The following is a 14,461-nucleotide window of genomic DNA, read 5'->3' on the forward strand; positions in this document are numbered from 1 at the left end:
TTACGTTTCTTTATGTATATATATATATATATATATATATATATATATATATATATATATATATATTTTATCTTTAGTTATATGTATAAATTTAACCAAAAACAAAACATATAAAATTTATACGATCAATAAATACTTTTCAGTTTTTTAGTCAATCTTCAGAGAAATATATAGCGTATAGTTTTTTATTCGCATTTATTATTATTACACATAACAATTTCTATCGTACACTAATCTAACGATTGTTAGATTACGTTCGAGGGGATATAATCTATATATGATTTTATACATCGATAGGATAAGCGCATGGTGATGACAGTGTTCCTCTATTGTGCTTGTAGTTCATATTTTGGCCATACCTATCGCTGAAGTCATACACGTTTATATATCGAATGATAGTGAAGAACAACCCTAACAACACCGTTTACTGATTTAAAAGACAAAAGTAGTCTTCATTGATCTAATAGTATGTTTGTGATCGCGCGTATTAACGTATAACTGTTGTTTTGTTTTTATATTGATTCATTCAATAAGACAGAGCAAAGAGAGATATGAAATTTTAATTATTATTGTTAAATATTGCATAAATCAGTAAATAATTGTAATTAATTTGTCATTGGAAAAAAAGGAAAAAAAAAAAAAAGAAAAGAAAAGAAATTAATCTCAATTAATCTCGCAATATTGATACGTATTCCGTTCGATGATAACATTCCTGATTTGTATATATCATTAATATCTTTAGATAATCGCAATATCGTATAGTTTATTTCGTGTATTTCAATTGTTCTATATATCGAGGATGCGAGTTTTTATTAATATATTAGGTAGAGAAATGTACTTGTTCCATAAAGGAATCAACAATTTTGGTAAGAAAATAAATATTGTAAATTTGTGATATTTAAAAATAGGATATGACTAATTGATGGCACACCTTTTAACGTCATAACCATTTCAGGAATGAAATTGAGAAAATTTCATGAAAGTTGTTTAGTATATTCCTTTAAACAAGATATTATTTCAAACAATGGTACTACAAATGTTCTAACTAAAGAACAGGCCAATATATTAGCAGAAAAATTAACTCCAGAAGAACGAAATATTTTAATGACTGTTTTGAACAAATATAAATCTATGGATGATAAAGCTTCATACGAAGGTAATTATTAAATATAAGAAAGGCATTAAAAATCCAATTTATATTTTTTCTTCAGCTCAATTAGCGGGTATTCGTTGGAGAAGTAAACTTGGAAGGCCTACAAAATTGCCTACTTTAGGTGATGTCGATCCTACTGGTAGTTACTGTCCTCTACCCGAAAATTGGCTTCTTCATAAGTCTGGTAGGAATATTGAAACATTCATTTGAAAACAATTTACAAACATACTTTTATTAATATAATATAAACAATCGATTCTAGTCGGTATTTAATTTATAAATTCTATACAAAAGTAGAGTTAAGAAAATTTATTATTGAAAATTTTATTTAATTTATGATTCTCATAAATAATATATGCAAATAGAATCATTTATTTTGCTTCTTTTTTTTTTTTTTTTTTTTTTTTTTTTTTTAATATATCTTTCAATGTGAGAATTACTTATTTATTATTCTTTTTAATACTTAAAAAGCAATTGTATTTTTGCATTCTTTATGGATATTAATATGTAAGTTTATTTATTTTTATATATGTATAAGTTTTCTACTAAATTATTTATAATGATCTATTTTCTTATATTGTTCCATTTCAATATCTAAGATAATTTAGTATATTTTAATAAAAAAATTTTCCACACATACAAGTCACACTAGTAACATTATCTTGCACATGTTATAAATCATATTCCTCTTTCATAGAAATGCATGACAAGATATAAGCCTTGTAATATTATACTTATAAGTATTTTTATGTTAATTTTGTAGATTTTAGTGTATTAATGCTTAACTAATGAATAATTTGTTATAATATATATTCAATTGTATATAGAAATTAATAAATAGGTTTTTGCTTTCAATTAACTAACTTTCTCTCAATATTAAAATATTATTTTTATATACATTCTATAAGATAAAATTTTTATTTTTATAATGGTAATACTTTTGTAATGCAAAATATGCTATTTAAAAACAGTATGTAATTTCATTGTATTTTTCTATACATAGAAATTCATCAAGTGGAACAATGTATGTTAACTTTAATAAATTATCACTTTTTAAAATTATGTGTACTTGATTGATAATATTAAGCATGTCAATTGTTTTTTCTTTTTACATTTCTTAACAATTACTAAATTGTAATTAATAATGCTTTACCCTTATTATTACCATTATTATTATTATTATCATTATTATTATTATTATAATTATTATTATTATTATTTATTATTATTATTATTATTATTATTATTGCTATTGTTAATATTATAAATTTTACAAAGTAATACTATTAATAAATACAACACATAACAAATCTTTCCTTAATATACTACATAAAGTTCTTCATATTACAAATTGTTGTGCATTATAAAATTTACATTGTTCTTTTTCAAATTACAGTTGAAAATGATGCAAGACCGAGTAATAGAGTTCTTCTAAAAGGTATGTAATATAATAAATTTACTGTAATTATACTATTTTAATGACTATAAAATGATATAATATAAATGTAGTAATGAAAATCTATCTATACACACCAAGAACAAAAATTTAGAATAAGATTTACAATAAGAAGAGATTAGATTTAAAATAATAATATAAACAAATTTTCCAGTTGCATTTATAAATAGTATTCCATTCATTGCCTTTGGTTTTCTCGACAACGCCATCATGATAGTTGCTGTATGTATTATATTAACATTATATATTTTTCCAATATGTAACTTAGAACTTTCAGGGTGACTACATTGAAATGTTTCTGAGCAACAAGTTTCCTATCTCAACTATGGCAGCTGCAGCTTTAGGAAATACTGTATCTGATATAATAGGAATTGGATCTACAAATTGGGTAGAAAGTTTAGTAGAAAAGGTAGGAATTAAGAGACCATATTTAAGCAATGCACAATCAAAGTTACGAAGGACAAGGATGGCTGTAAATTTGGTAAGTTTTGAATTTAAATTATTTTAAAATTGTGTTATATTCTACATTATTAGTATATTTAACTCTTATGATTTAGGGTAGAGTGGTTGGAATTACGATAGGATGTCTAATTGGAATGATAACAATACCAGCTGTAGACTTTTTCTGCGATAGATAAACAAATTTATTCTACAATGTATTTATTACTGCATTTTCGACCACATGGAAAAATATTTATAAAACTATCAGCACATTTTAACGATAAAAAACAATTTTACGAATTTTAATCGATATACGTTTAAACTATATTTATAAATATCACAAATGTCAATTCCGTATCTTAACATTCTACCTGGTGTTACAATGGATTATATATTAAATATTTGCAATAATTATTATTATTGGACTTTCAATTTTTATAATAATTTTTTCTGATAAATATATATATAATTTTTTTTTTCTTTTTATATAATTTTCATAAAATCTATAAGTAAATTATCTAAACTTTATCTGCAGTTTAAGTAGAAAAAAATTTTTTTTCTCATAAATGTTTACAGAAAATATATGTGACATTGCTTGTCAGAAAAGAAATTTCTAAACCAAAAATTCCTAATACAAGTCTTTTTCATTGTAAAATTAATTCCGTAGAAGAATTAGTATCAAGTATGAATTTACTTATAGTAGAAAATGGATTATAATCTGTAAAGTGTAAATGGTTCATTGGTTGTGATTTCATATATGTATCGTCAGGAAACCAAGTATTCATAGAATGTATCCAACATTTCCAAGATATGCTTACTACTTCATTTTTTTCACATGTTTTATAAGATTTTGTAGCATGTATAAAATCCATTGTTGTAAATATATCAGGTATCTCAATATCTTGATTTATCCTTTCTTTCTCTATCTCTGTATCTATGCTTATATTTGTTATATTTTCAGTATTTCTCAATATCGTTGAACCAAGTTGTGTACCAGGCAAATGACTCGTAACTACAGCAGATCCCAAAATAGTGACTACTCCAATAGCATATGCTACTAAACATACAGATGATATATTTATAAATTCATAAACAAGAGCTAGCAGTTGAACAGAATCCATGAGACAGCTCAATTCTGTATAAGAAAACCAGCCACGTTTTTGAGCTTCTTTATAAGCAATATCCTTTTCTAGTTTTTGTAATCTTTTCCAAAAATCTTGATTTTGAACATATATAGACCAATCCTATTAAACATAAATAAATTGATAAAAATTTTATTCTATTTTAAATATGTGCATTGTAAAATAATATTATGTCTATTTACAATAGCATTTAAAAATTCCTTCTCCAATTGATTTATCTGCAATATGGTTAAATCGCTTGATAAGGCCCATTCTGTATTAAAAACTTGATCTTCTTCTCCATCATCGTTTAAGAATTTAGTAGCTACCATCTATATAAAAATAAAATAATCTTTGTATAATATAAGAAATTTATACATAATATCAATTATATATATACATATATATATAAACAAACAAACAAAACAAAACATACTAAAGAAACAAGAAACAGTTTAGAAGGTGCTACTTGTTGAAGATACTCTGGATTGCAATCTTTTAATTTTTCTAAGTATAATAATGCTAAGATCAAAGAACACGGAGAAACGCAGGCATTTCTAGAAATTTTACTTGCTTCTTCCACATCTAATCGTTCTAACGTATGATTCACCCCAGTAAAAAGTTCTGCCGCCATTTCTACGAATATAAATTTATTTTATTTAAAAATATGTAAATTTTTGTTCGTAAAATGTTATGATTTGTTTCTTTTACAAAAAGAAAAAGAAAATTGTTAATGGCATATAAAATAAAAATAATAAAATTAAAATCAAATGAGCTTACAAATTTGAAGGTATTTAAAGAATATATATTACTAACCAGTAACTGGAAAACTGAGACAATCGGTCATTGGAAATTCGAAATAATACAATGACTTTGTAATTCGATTCAAAAATTCATTATGATCATTTGTGCCCTAGAAAAATAAAACTTTAATCTATAAACAACGATAAAATTAAATGGGAGAGAATAAAAATTTCTTTACCTTTAATTTCGAAGGAATTGACGTTTCTTTAGAATAATTTTTCGTCATATTGAATAATAATTATTACTTTCAAATATTATTATTTTATAAGAGCTAATTAAAAATCTTTCGAAATATGTGAATGACCTAACATATGAAACAAAGCGAATAATAGATATATTATTCCGTTATGTTATGACAACTATGACTTTAACCATAGAATTTATACATTATGGAAGGGGCTGTATGTATCTATTCTAACCTATTTAAGCCTTTATATGTATGCATATGTACACGTATATTTTATCACATATTATATACATATATATATATATATATATATATATATATATATATATATATATATAAGAAATTTATTAGAAAATTTAAAACACACACACATTCATGTTCGAAGATACGTAATATACTTGAGATCATACGTATAAAAAACTTATCATATTTACTTATATGATTGTTACAATCTACTGCTAACTTGCTCTATCGATAAAGTAGAACGTTTCATGATAACTTAAGAACATATGACAGAAGCCAAAAATTTTCATTCGTATTATATCTAATTAATGCGCGTTACATATATAGTTACAGCTTAAAGCTTTAAGCAAACTATATTAATAACAGATTTGCTTGTGTTGATATATATTTTTACGTTCTTTTACAAAATTCATATTTTATATGAAAATATTTTACTTATATTAACAATATTTTATATATATATATATATATATGTACATATATCTAATTTTATTATATAGAATTACAAACACGATTGCTGATGAATTATATTTTTATTTCATGAACGACATTAAAAAAAAATGCACATATTGAAAGTATAAAAAATCCTTTCATCATTTTTTTCTTTCTCAATGACTTCGTGATTAAATACTATTATTAACAAATAGCCTTCAGAAAGCTTAATGCATTAAAAATAATGAAAACTTCTCAACGAAAATATAAGACGATAAAGAGAATAAAAGATACTTAAGAAAAAAATCTTAGGAAAAAGAATAATTAGCTTTTAAATTGCATTATTCTTATATATAATAAAATTAAAATATTATATACATATATATTTTATATATAAATTTTTTCGAACATATTGTATATTGTAATTATTGCGTTAGAAATTTCATAAATATTTCTTTCACGAAATCAATTAATTTGATCGACACCTGGTATAATAAAAAAAAAAAAAAAAAAAATTGAAATTAACAGACATATATCAAAAATTTTTGCTACGCATCATACAATGCAATATAATGCAGTCGAAACGATCAAAAATGATCCGTCACTAACAAGAAAATGTCTGACTTTAGATACACATAACATCATGGCTTCTTCTCTGCTAACTTCTCATTGGCTACTTTCCTTTCGTTAATATCTTCATACTTATATATTTTTATTTAAAATTCTACAAAATAACACCTGATATAACAATGATGATTCTATGATAACATCGATAGCAAACTTGATAACGACAAAGTATCAACACAAAAGAAAGGAAAAAGAAACAATACTTTAAGGCTGTTCATTACTCCTGGTTTTATAATGTTTTACGCCGATAATGAGAACAGACGTAATTCTTAATCGATTATGACGACCAAGGGACATTTTAAAGATGAAGGTTTAATCTAGCACTCTGTTTTTTCGAATTGTAAAAAAAGCTTTATTTTCTTTGAAAAAAATCATATTAAAAAATAGTATTCCTTCGAGAATAATTCATTTGGAAATATAAAGCTTTCGCAAAAATTCGAAAAAACGGGATCTTAGATCAAACCATCGTCTTTGAGATGAGATCTTGTTCATCAAAATCGGTCAAGAATCATGACCGTTCTCTTTGTTAACCTAAATGTTGTTTTCGACATTTTTCACAAAGAAAAACTTTCGTACAGTGGCGCCCCTCGAAATCTGCGACGAAAAAGAGAAGCTCGTATCCCCCACTACTGATTTTCATATACACGCTTGAATAGTGTATGTTTGTTTCCATGAAGTAGACGATTGCCTACTTGTTTGGAGTGTAAACTGATGATGCTCAGATTTTCTAAACCATTTTAAACGCAAAGAAATGCGTTTCACGATGCTCAGACGAAAAAGTTAAGATAACTCACTCGGCTATTTTTATGAATCTTGTACAGATGATTTTATGGTAAAAATATGGAAATACCTGTCCAATCGTTCATATCAATAGACTTACATTTTTTAAATATTGTTAAATTTTTGAAAAATCTATAGTTTATTTTTACATTTTATAAATTAGAAATATAGAGATTCGATATACAATGTGTAATACATTGGCAAATATTTACATTAGTAATTCGGGAATCGTATTAGATTCGAAAGTTCCATTAGGTTTCTTTTTTATTATATCGATATAAATTAAAATAATCAACTGATTCATTATTTTTTCCTTTATTTGTCAATTTAATAAGACATTACTATCTAATCTCTCATACTTATTTTTTCCTGATGATTGACGTAAGTTACGCGATAATCTGTGTTAGATTGGACACAGGAACGGTACAATTTGGTTTGATCACAGATACATATAAAGTATATACATTTATCGATTATTTTTTTAAAAATAATAATTAATAAACATAAACAATTATATATTATATACTATTTTTATAAAGGTCAAAAGACAAATTCGTTTCCACATTATCAACGAAATATTTCTCCAAATGCTATTTTTTTTTATGGTTTCCTCTGTAGGAGTAATCCACTTTATATTATTACTTATTATTCCTACTATTACTATAATAATAATAATATATAATATAATAATATACTAAGTACATATTTATATATATAATATAATAAATATTCACTAATTATTTTTGATAAAATCTCTGTTTCTTTTTTTTTCTTTTTTTTTTTTTTTTGTAATTTTCGTTGTTTTTTTCAGAAATTTATATACTAACTTATTATATTTAATAATGTCAATTATATTTATTATTCTTTATGTATTTGTCGTGAAACAAATAATTAAAGACGTCGTAATACGTACGTTATTATCAAAAAAGATATACATATATAAGATTGAAAAGTGTTAGTCATAGTATATACCAACACTACTTATTTTAACCTATACAAAACTGATTGTTACGTACGTATGAAAAACCAATACAAACTCATACATCGATATGTTAAACATATGGCGGGAACAGTGTTCCCCGCTTACATTTGTAGTTCATATTTTGTCCATACCTGTCGCTGAAGTCACACACGCTTCGAGCTAAAGGTGACGAACAGCCTTAAAGTTTTATACAATTTATTTGGAAACGTATTTTAAAACATTTTGTTTGTCAATCGTAGAAGCTTTCACGTGCATATATATATATATATATAAATATATGTATATGTGTATAAACTATGGCCTAAGAAGTTAGAAGTAGCAATCGGATTGGACAAAGAAAGAAAGAAAGAAATATAACGCATTTCGAATAAATAAATATCTTTTCTCAAGATTTTCGAAGGCGCAACTATGTTGTCTTTGTCACTTTATTAAAATTAGGTATAAACAGAATAAATAAATGTTGATGTCGTTATAGAAATTTTCTATATATGAAATTTGTTTCAATTTTTCCTTCCCTACAAAATTTATTGCGACGAACAACGATACTGATTCGAAAACGTTAAGAAAAAGCAAACTAATAGAAACTGGCGTGAAGTAACATGACTGCATCGACGATTTGTGATCTCATATTGCAATCATTATGTGCTGAATATATGTAAAGTAAGCGAAGAGTATGATTGTGCATATGTGCATGTATATATGTTGTATGTATGTATGTATGTATGTATGTATGTATGTATGTATGTATATACGTGTTCTTGTGTGGAAGATGTGTGCACGAGCGCATACATAAATGACGTAGTAGCTTTGAGAAGAAATAATAAACGATTTTAGAGAAAATCTAAATATTGAATTGCTTTAATAGGTAAACAAGGAAGAATATTTTCCAATAGTCTTATCTCTCTCATCGAAAAATAGATAGAGGAAAACTGCCACCAATTGAGCTCTCATATGATTTTGTAACTTGTGCATTGTGTGCATGCGCAAGTACATACATACATACGTATATTATATATATATATATTATAACATACACACAACTACATAGTTAGGAATAGATGTGTTAATATACGTATATCGTAAAGCATCCCCTCTACCTAGTATTTTCTCCTCCTCTCTAACATCCCTCTTAAGCGTCCAGCATTCGCACTTCGGAAACGAAACGAAAGAAACCTCAGCGTTAGTTTGTTCATTTCGAAAAGTCTCTCCTTCCCGTTGTCACGCGCTAAAAATATCTTTCTACGACCATTGGAGGGTATACCATGCCGAAAGAAAAGAGGAATTAGGTCGAGAAAAGTGATTCAACATTATCCTGGAATTGTCATGGAAAGGCTATCGAAAATCGCATGTTATTTTCGTTGGTTGAGGAGTCCGCCTTCGCCACCACCACCACTACTACTACAACCACCATCACCATCGGTGCCAGTAACAACCGAAGCAGCACCAGCAGCAGTAGCATCGTCATTGTTGCCTTCCTGCGATGTAACAAAGATGAGCCTCGAGGCCGATTCGACGAGGAATTCGCCCGTCGTCGACAAAGATTATGACGACGAGTGTCGCAATAATATTTGCGACATCGAGGCTTTGAAGAGATTCTGCGGGATTTTGGAGAATATCCTTCTATGGGAAAACTCTGTTAATAGTATAACAGTTGTGTTTGTGTTCAATATACTCTTTTGGTGAGTGACCTGATACTACTATTTCTGTGCTATATTTTATAATATTGTATATCCATTAATATGTTCACACACACGCGCGCGCGCGCGCACGTCTCTCTATGTGTCCTTACTTTTATACCACACGCGTGCGCGCTCGCGCCATACACACACACACACAACTCCATGCGCGTGCGGACGCGCGCACGTACGCACGCACGCGTGCATGCACATCGATCGTTTTGAATTGCGATCGCTGCTTGTTACACTGCTTGCTGACGTACATACGTATGTACACGCGCATTTCTCGAGATGCAATGTTTGATTATTACCTTTATGCACCTGACAATAAGAACAAGAGGTATAGCGTCGCATATGTACGCTCCCAAAATTAATATCCCTCGTCGCCAACTCCCCATTGTTTCTTGTTCTTACATTTATTATTTATTATTCGTTTATTATTCTTAACATTATTATTATTATTATTTTTTTTTTTTTTTTTTATTTTTTACTTTTCTTTTTTCTTTCTTTATTTATTTCCTCCTCCCCCCTCCAGTAGACTGCTTTGAATTTATAAAATGCATGTGATATATACGTTTGAACAAGAATAATATGCCTAAGGTAAAACTTTCTAATAATAACAATTTAAGTTTTTAATCACATTTAATTATTTCATAAAATTTATCAATAACAAAAAACTTTCCATTTCCCATAATATTTAAAATGTTAACTTTTTCTTTTATGAGAACAGATATATTTATAACTAATCCACTTGATGTTACAATGAAGTTAAATGAGGCAAGTGTTTACTACTAATTTTTCAGGGGGATAGTTATTCTAGAGATCCGAGGCTTTGCAGTAGCCAGCAGTGCTGCGCTTGTCGTGGTTCTCTGTTATAAAAATCTGGAAGCACAGGCATATGAAGAAAACAAGAAAAAATTAGTGTATGTCATTAAGCTTCAAAAATATATAAGGGTTGCGCATGTGGGAACTCATTGATACTTTTTTATTTTTATGTCGTTATAATGAATTATGAATTATGGATGCTAAAATTACAAATATATATTCTATATAAACTTTATTAATATATACATTTGGTATGCTTTACATATATATATATATATATATATATATATACATTCATAATTATTTGGGATTCTTATTAACACAGACATTAAGGAACATTTAAATTGAAAGAGTTTTTACATTACAAGATAGTACAAAGCTGAGTTATACAAGTTTGATTATAAATATGCAATTGCATGTGTTGGTCCAAAATTTACAGAATTATTCTATATGCAGATTAATATCTGAATAAAACAATTAAATATTTTGCTATAGAACAAAATTTGTTTTAATATTGTTGTTCTTCTCTGACAAGATTTTTTCTACAAGTCTTCCAACTTTTCTATATATATAATACGTAATAATTTACATAGGTGTAAAATAAAATATTTCTAGATCGAATGATTGTTTTATTAAATTGTTAAAAGATTTACAATTTATAAGCGATATTAGAATTTCTCATGCACTTGCATATTTAAATATTATACATATTAAATTAAATGAATCACACATGCATAATATATTGTCCATTTTCAGAATCAACATAAACAAGCTTCCCAATATGTTTATAGATCACACACCAAGGCTGAACAGATTGAAAAGATAGGAAGAAAAATAAAATCCGTTTTGCAGAGCTTAAGACAACTACGGAAAGATCAGCCAGGGACGGTATGTTATCTCTGTTGATATTTATTACTATAATAATATGCTCTTTGACCTATATAATATTTACACTTATTGCTAACACATGAGAAATTGTATATATTAATATCATCATAAAACGACTTATTTGACATATAAAAGATACAAATGCAGAAAAAAGTTTATGCTTGTAAGTTTGAATAAAATTATAGTTTTGTACTGCTGTTTGTACTATATCCTTGGGCCTATGGATAATTGGTCGTACTATGAATGGAGTATTACTTGCTTATATAATATGTATGAGCATTCTACTAGTACCTGCATTATTACTAAAGCTACCTGGAAAAGTAATATCACATAAAGGTAATGACAGTGTAATATTATATACTTTATAGTAGTTCTATCTTTTTATAAAAATAATTTATCAATTATCAAATTTTTACAGAATGGGATAGTGAAGTGGAAGAATTTTTACCTATAGTCACTGAAGATAATCTTCAAGTGTTAAAAAGGGCAGGAGAATCAGGTGACCATTCTCCAACACCATCAAGTTTGCAATCAGATATACAAAATGGTATGACTTCATACTTATATATATATTAGTAAATGAAAGTAAAAAATAAACACTCATTACTTTTCTTTCATTGATTTGATAGAAGATTTAATGATAAGAATATCTGTTTTTTCTTTACAGATTTTTTTAATGATGACAAACTTGTAGATTTAAGAATGCCATCTCACGAAGATGAAAGTATTGATGAAGTTGAACTCTCAGAATTGGAATTTAGTGTCGAAGAGACAGGTATAGGTGGCATTAAGTTTCAAAGCAGACATTTTGAGAAAGGTTCATCCTCCGAAGAAGAAATAGATTTTAGACATGAAATGTTAAATAATAAGTTCAATTTAAACGATGAGAGTGATAATGAATTTGAAATAATTGATAGACAGGAAGTTGCAAATATAAATAATGCATGAAGATATCTAGAATTTGGATATACTTTTAAAACTGTGACATACATAAAAAAGAAATGGGATAATACAATTATGTCTTATATAAATATTGGCTTGCTTCTTTTTTATAGAAATCGGAAAAATATTTTTGTTATCATTAACACGCTCACGATTTGCATGTATTTTTAAAAAATCATTACATATGAAAAAATTATAGATAATTCTATCAAAATATTACTAAAAATCATTATTTTTATGCTATGTACAGATACAACAAAGTAAAATTTAGAAACTGTACAATAAGGTGTAGATGGAGACCCTTCTGTGATCTAGACTTAACAATCAAACGTTGAATTGATACATACTCAGATACATTTTTTAGATGCTATGAAAAATATTCAAAGATAAAATCGTATGATATAAAGAATAAAAACAGACGGAGGATATTAAAAATTTGAAGTTATTTTAATTGAAGATTAATCAATATGTTCTATAATTTGGAAGGTAAATTTAGCACATTTTATTTCACACAAAAAATAATTATAACTATAAATTGTCCAACGATACAATATTTATGAATTACGTATCTCTTTGGAAGAAAATTCTTTACAATATACGTTCTCTGATATGTATTAATAACAATACAAGAAAGAAAACATCTTTATAATAATAGTAAACAAACCAATTCATGTATTTATATATAATTAATATATATTTGTCACGGGTGAGCTCCATAAAGCACGTATCATTGTTTTGTAAATTACAAATATTGTTTTTTCGTATCTATAAAAAATAATAGTGCTAAATATTTAACAAAAAGAGAAATAAGTGATTAATCAGTTAACAAGTTTTCACAATGTATTTTAATTTTCAAAATATATTCAGGAATATATTAGGTTACAAAACATGATATATCATTAAAAAAAAAAAAAAAAAAAAAAAAGAAAAAAAAACTTTTAGTATATATTAACATTTAATCAATTGCAAATAACTGATAAAATAACATGTATTATCTTCAAATATTTTTCAGTTATGCATTCAAAATATTTCTAGATTATTTTGTAAGTTTTACGATTTTTGAACCGTTTGTTAACTGCTCAATTATAATTTGAAAATTGTTATACATTATAACATTACGATTTTGTTATTAATATTTTTTATATAGCAGAAAATCTCGTGTATATATATATAAAATATTTCTAATTATTGTATTGTGTAAATACGATGCTCCATAAGCTAGATGGGATTAATCTTCTAGTTTTAGAATTCAAATGAAATATTCGAAATGAATGACAATTTGTTGAGATAAAATTTAAGACTGAATATAATGGATAATATATCCATAATTGAGTAAATTTTAATTGAATTCCAAATTTTAATTTCAATTTTAAGAATAATTTTTCTTTGTAATGATTTTTTTATCATTATCTTTTTGTTTGCGGTAAACAGACGGTAAAAACAATTCGTAATATAATTTTATATTCTTTATTCATTGATACATGATTATTTTATGAGAAATACTTTTGGTTTTGTATGTTTCATCGATTAGTGTTTCTTTTTAAAAAATTATGTCATTCTAATCCTTTTTATTATATGAATTATTTTGCAAAAATTAATCTGAAGACAATATATTTTTATTTAGCTTATTATAAGTAAATCACTTGGTAAATCACAAAATTATCTTAATCTATACATTTTATTCTCTAGTATAGAAATCAAGTATAATATTAAAATCGTATTGTAAATCTGAAATGATAATCACAATTGCAAAGGATTGAATAAAATTGATAAATGATCTGACAATCTATTTTTATACATGAAATGTTTATAGCCTATTCAAAATCTTTTCTGTGATATGATAACAGGTCATCATGATAATTATGTTCTCAAATATCGAGTGTGTAAAATATATTGCGTCATTC

At 26.1% G+C, this 14,461-nt stretch overlaps 3 protein-coding genes across 4 annotated transcripts; 2 read left to right on the plus strand and 1 right to left on the minus strand.

Moving 5' to 3' along the window:
• Positions 1 to 300: 300 nt before the first annotated feature.
• LOC124426843 (transmembrane protein 65) lies at positions 301 to 3,305 on the plus strand. Of its 2 annotated transcripts, XM_046968999.1 has the most exons (7): positions 304 to 866; positions 956 to 1,156; positions 1,212 to 1,337; positions 2,550 to 2,591; positions 2,764 to 2,831; positions 2,887 to 3,090; positions 3,167 to 3,305. In XM_046968999.1, exons 1-7 carry the CDS (start codon positions 800 to 802, stop codon positions 3,245 to 3,247), a joined length of 789 nt encoding a protein of 262 aa, XP_046824955.1. In that variant the 5' UTR covers positions 304 to 799; the 3' UTR covers positions 3,248 to 3,305. The 2 variants fall into 2 exon arrangements, with proteins under 2 accessions (XP_046824956.1, XP_046824955.1); XM_046969000.1 differs by lacking the exon at positions 2,550 to 2,591 and having other exon boundaries at positions 301 to 866; positions 2,827 to 2,831.
• On the minus strand, positions 3,230 to 5,469 carry LOC124426842 (protein CNPPD1). Its single transcript, XM_046968998.1, has 5 exons — positions 5,154 to 5,469; positions 4,988 to 5,084; positions 4,608 to 4,807; positions 4,375 to 4,503; positions 3,230 to 4,294 (listed from the first exon to the last, which is right to left on the minus strand). The coding sequence occupies exons 1-5, from the start codon at positions 5,199 to 5,201 to the stop codon at positions 3,695 to 3,697; spliced, it is 1,074 nt and encodes a 357-aa protein (XP_046824954.1). The 5' UTR covers positions 5,202 to 5,469; the 3' UTR covers positions 3,230 to 3,694.
• A 3,885-nt stretch (positions 5,470 to 9,354) lies between these two features.
• On the plus strand, positions 9,355 to 14,342 carry LOC124426644. Its single transcript, XM_046968572.1, has 6 exons — positions 9,355 to 9,905; positions 10,706 to 10,825; positions 11,519 to 11,615; positions 11,801 to 11,951; positions 12,034 to 12,162; positions 12,283 to 14,342. Exons 1-6 carry the CDS (start codon positions 9,550 to 9,552, stop codon positions 12,561 to 12,563), a joined length of 1,134 nt encoding a protein of 377 aa, XP_046824528.1. The 5' UTR covers positions 9,355 to 9,549; the 3' UTR covers positions 12,564 to 14,342.
• The last annotated feature ends 119 nt before the right edge of the window (positions 14,343 to 14,461 follow it).

Source organism: Vespa crabro, chromosome 9 (assembly GCF_910589235.1).
Source record: "Vespa crabro chromosome 9, iyVesCrab1.2, whole genome shotgun sequence".
NCBI lineage: Eukaryota > Metazoa > Arthropoda > Insecta > Hymenoptera > Vespidae > Vespa > Vespa crabro.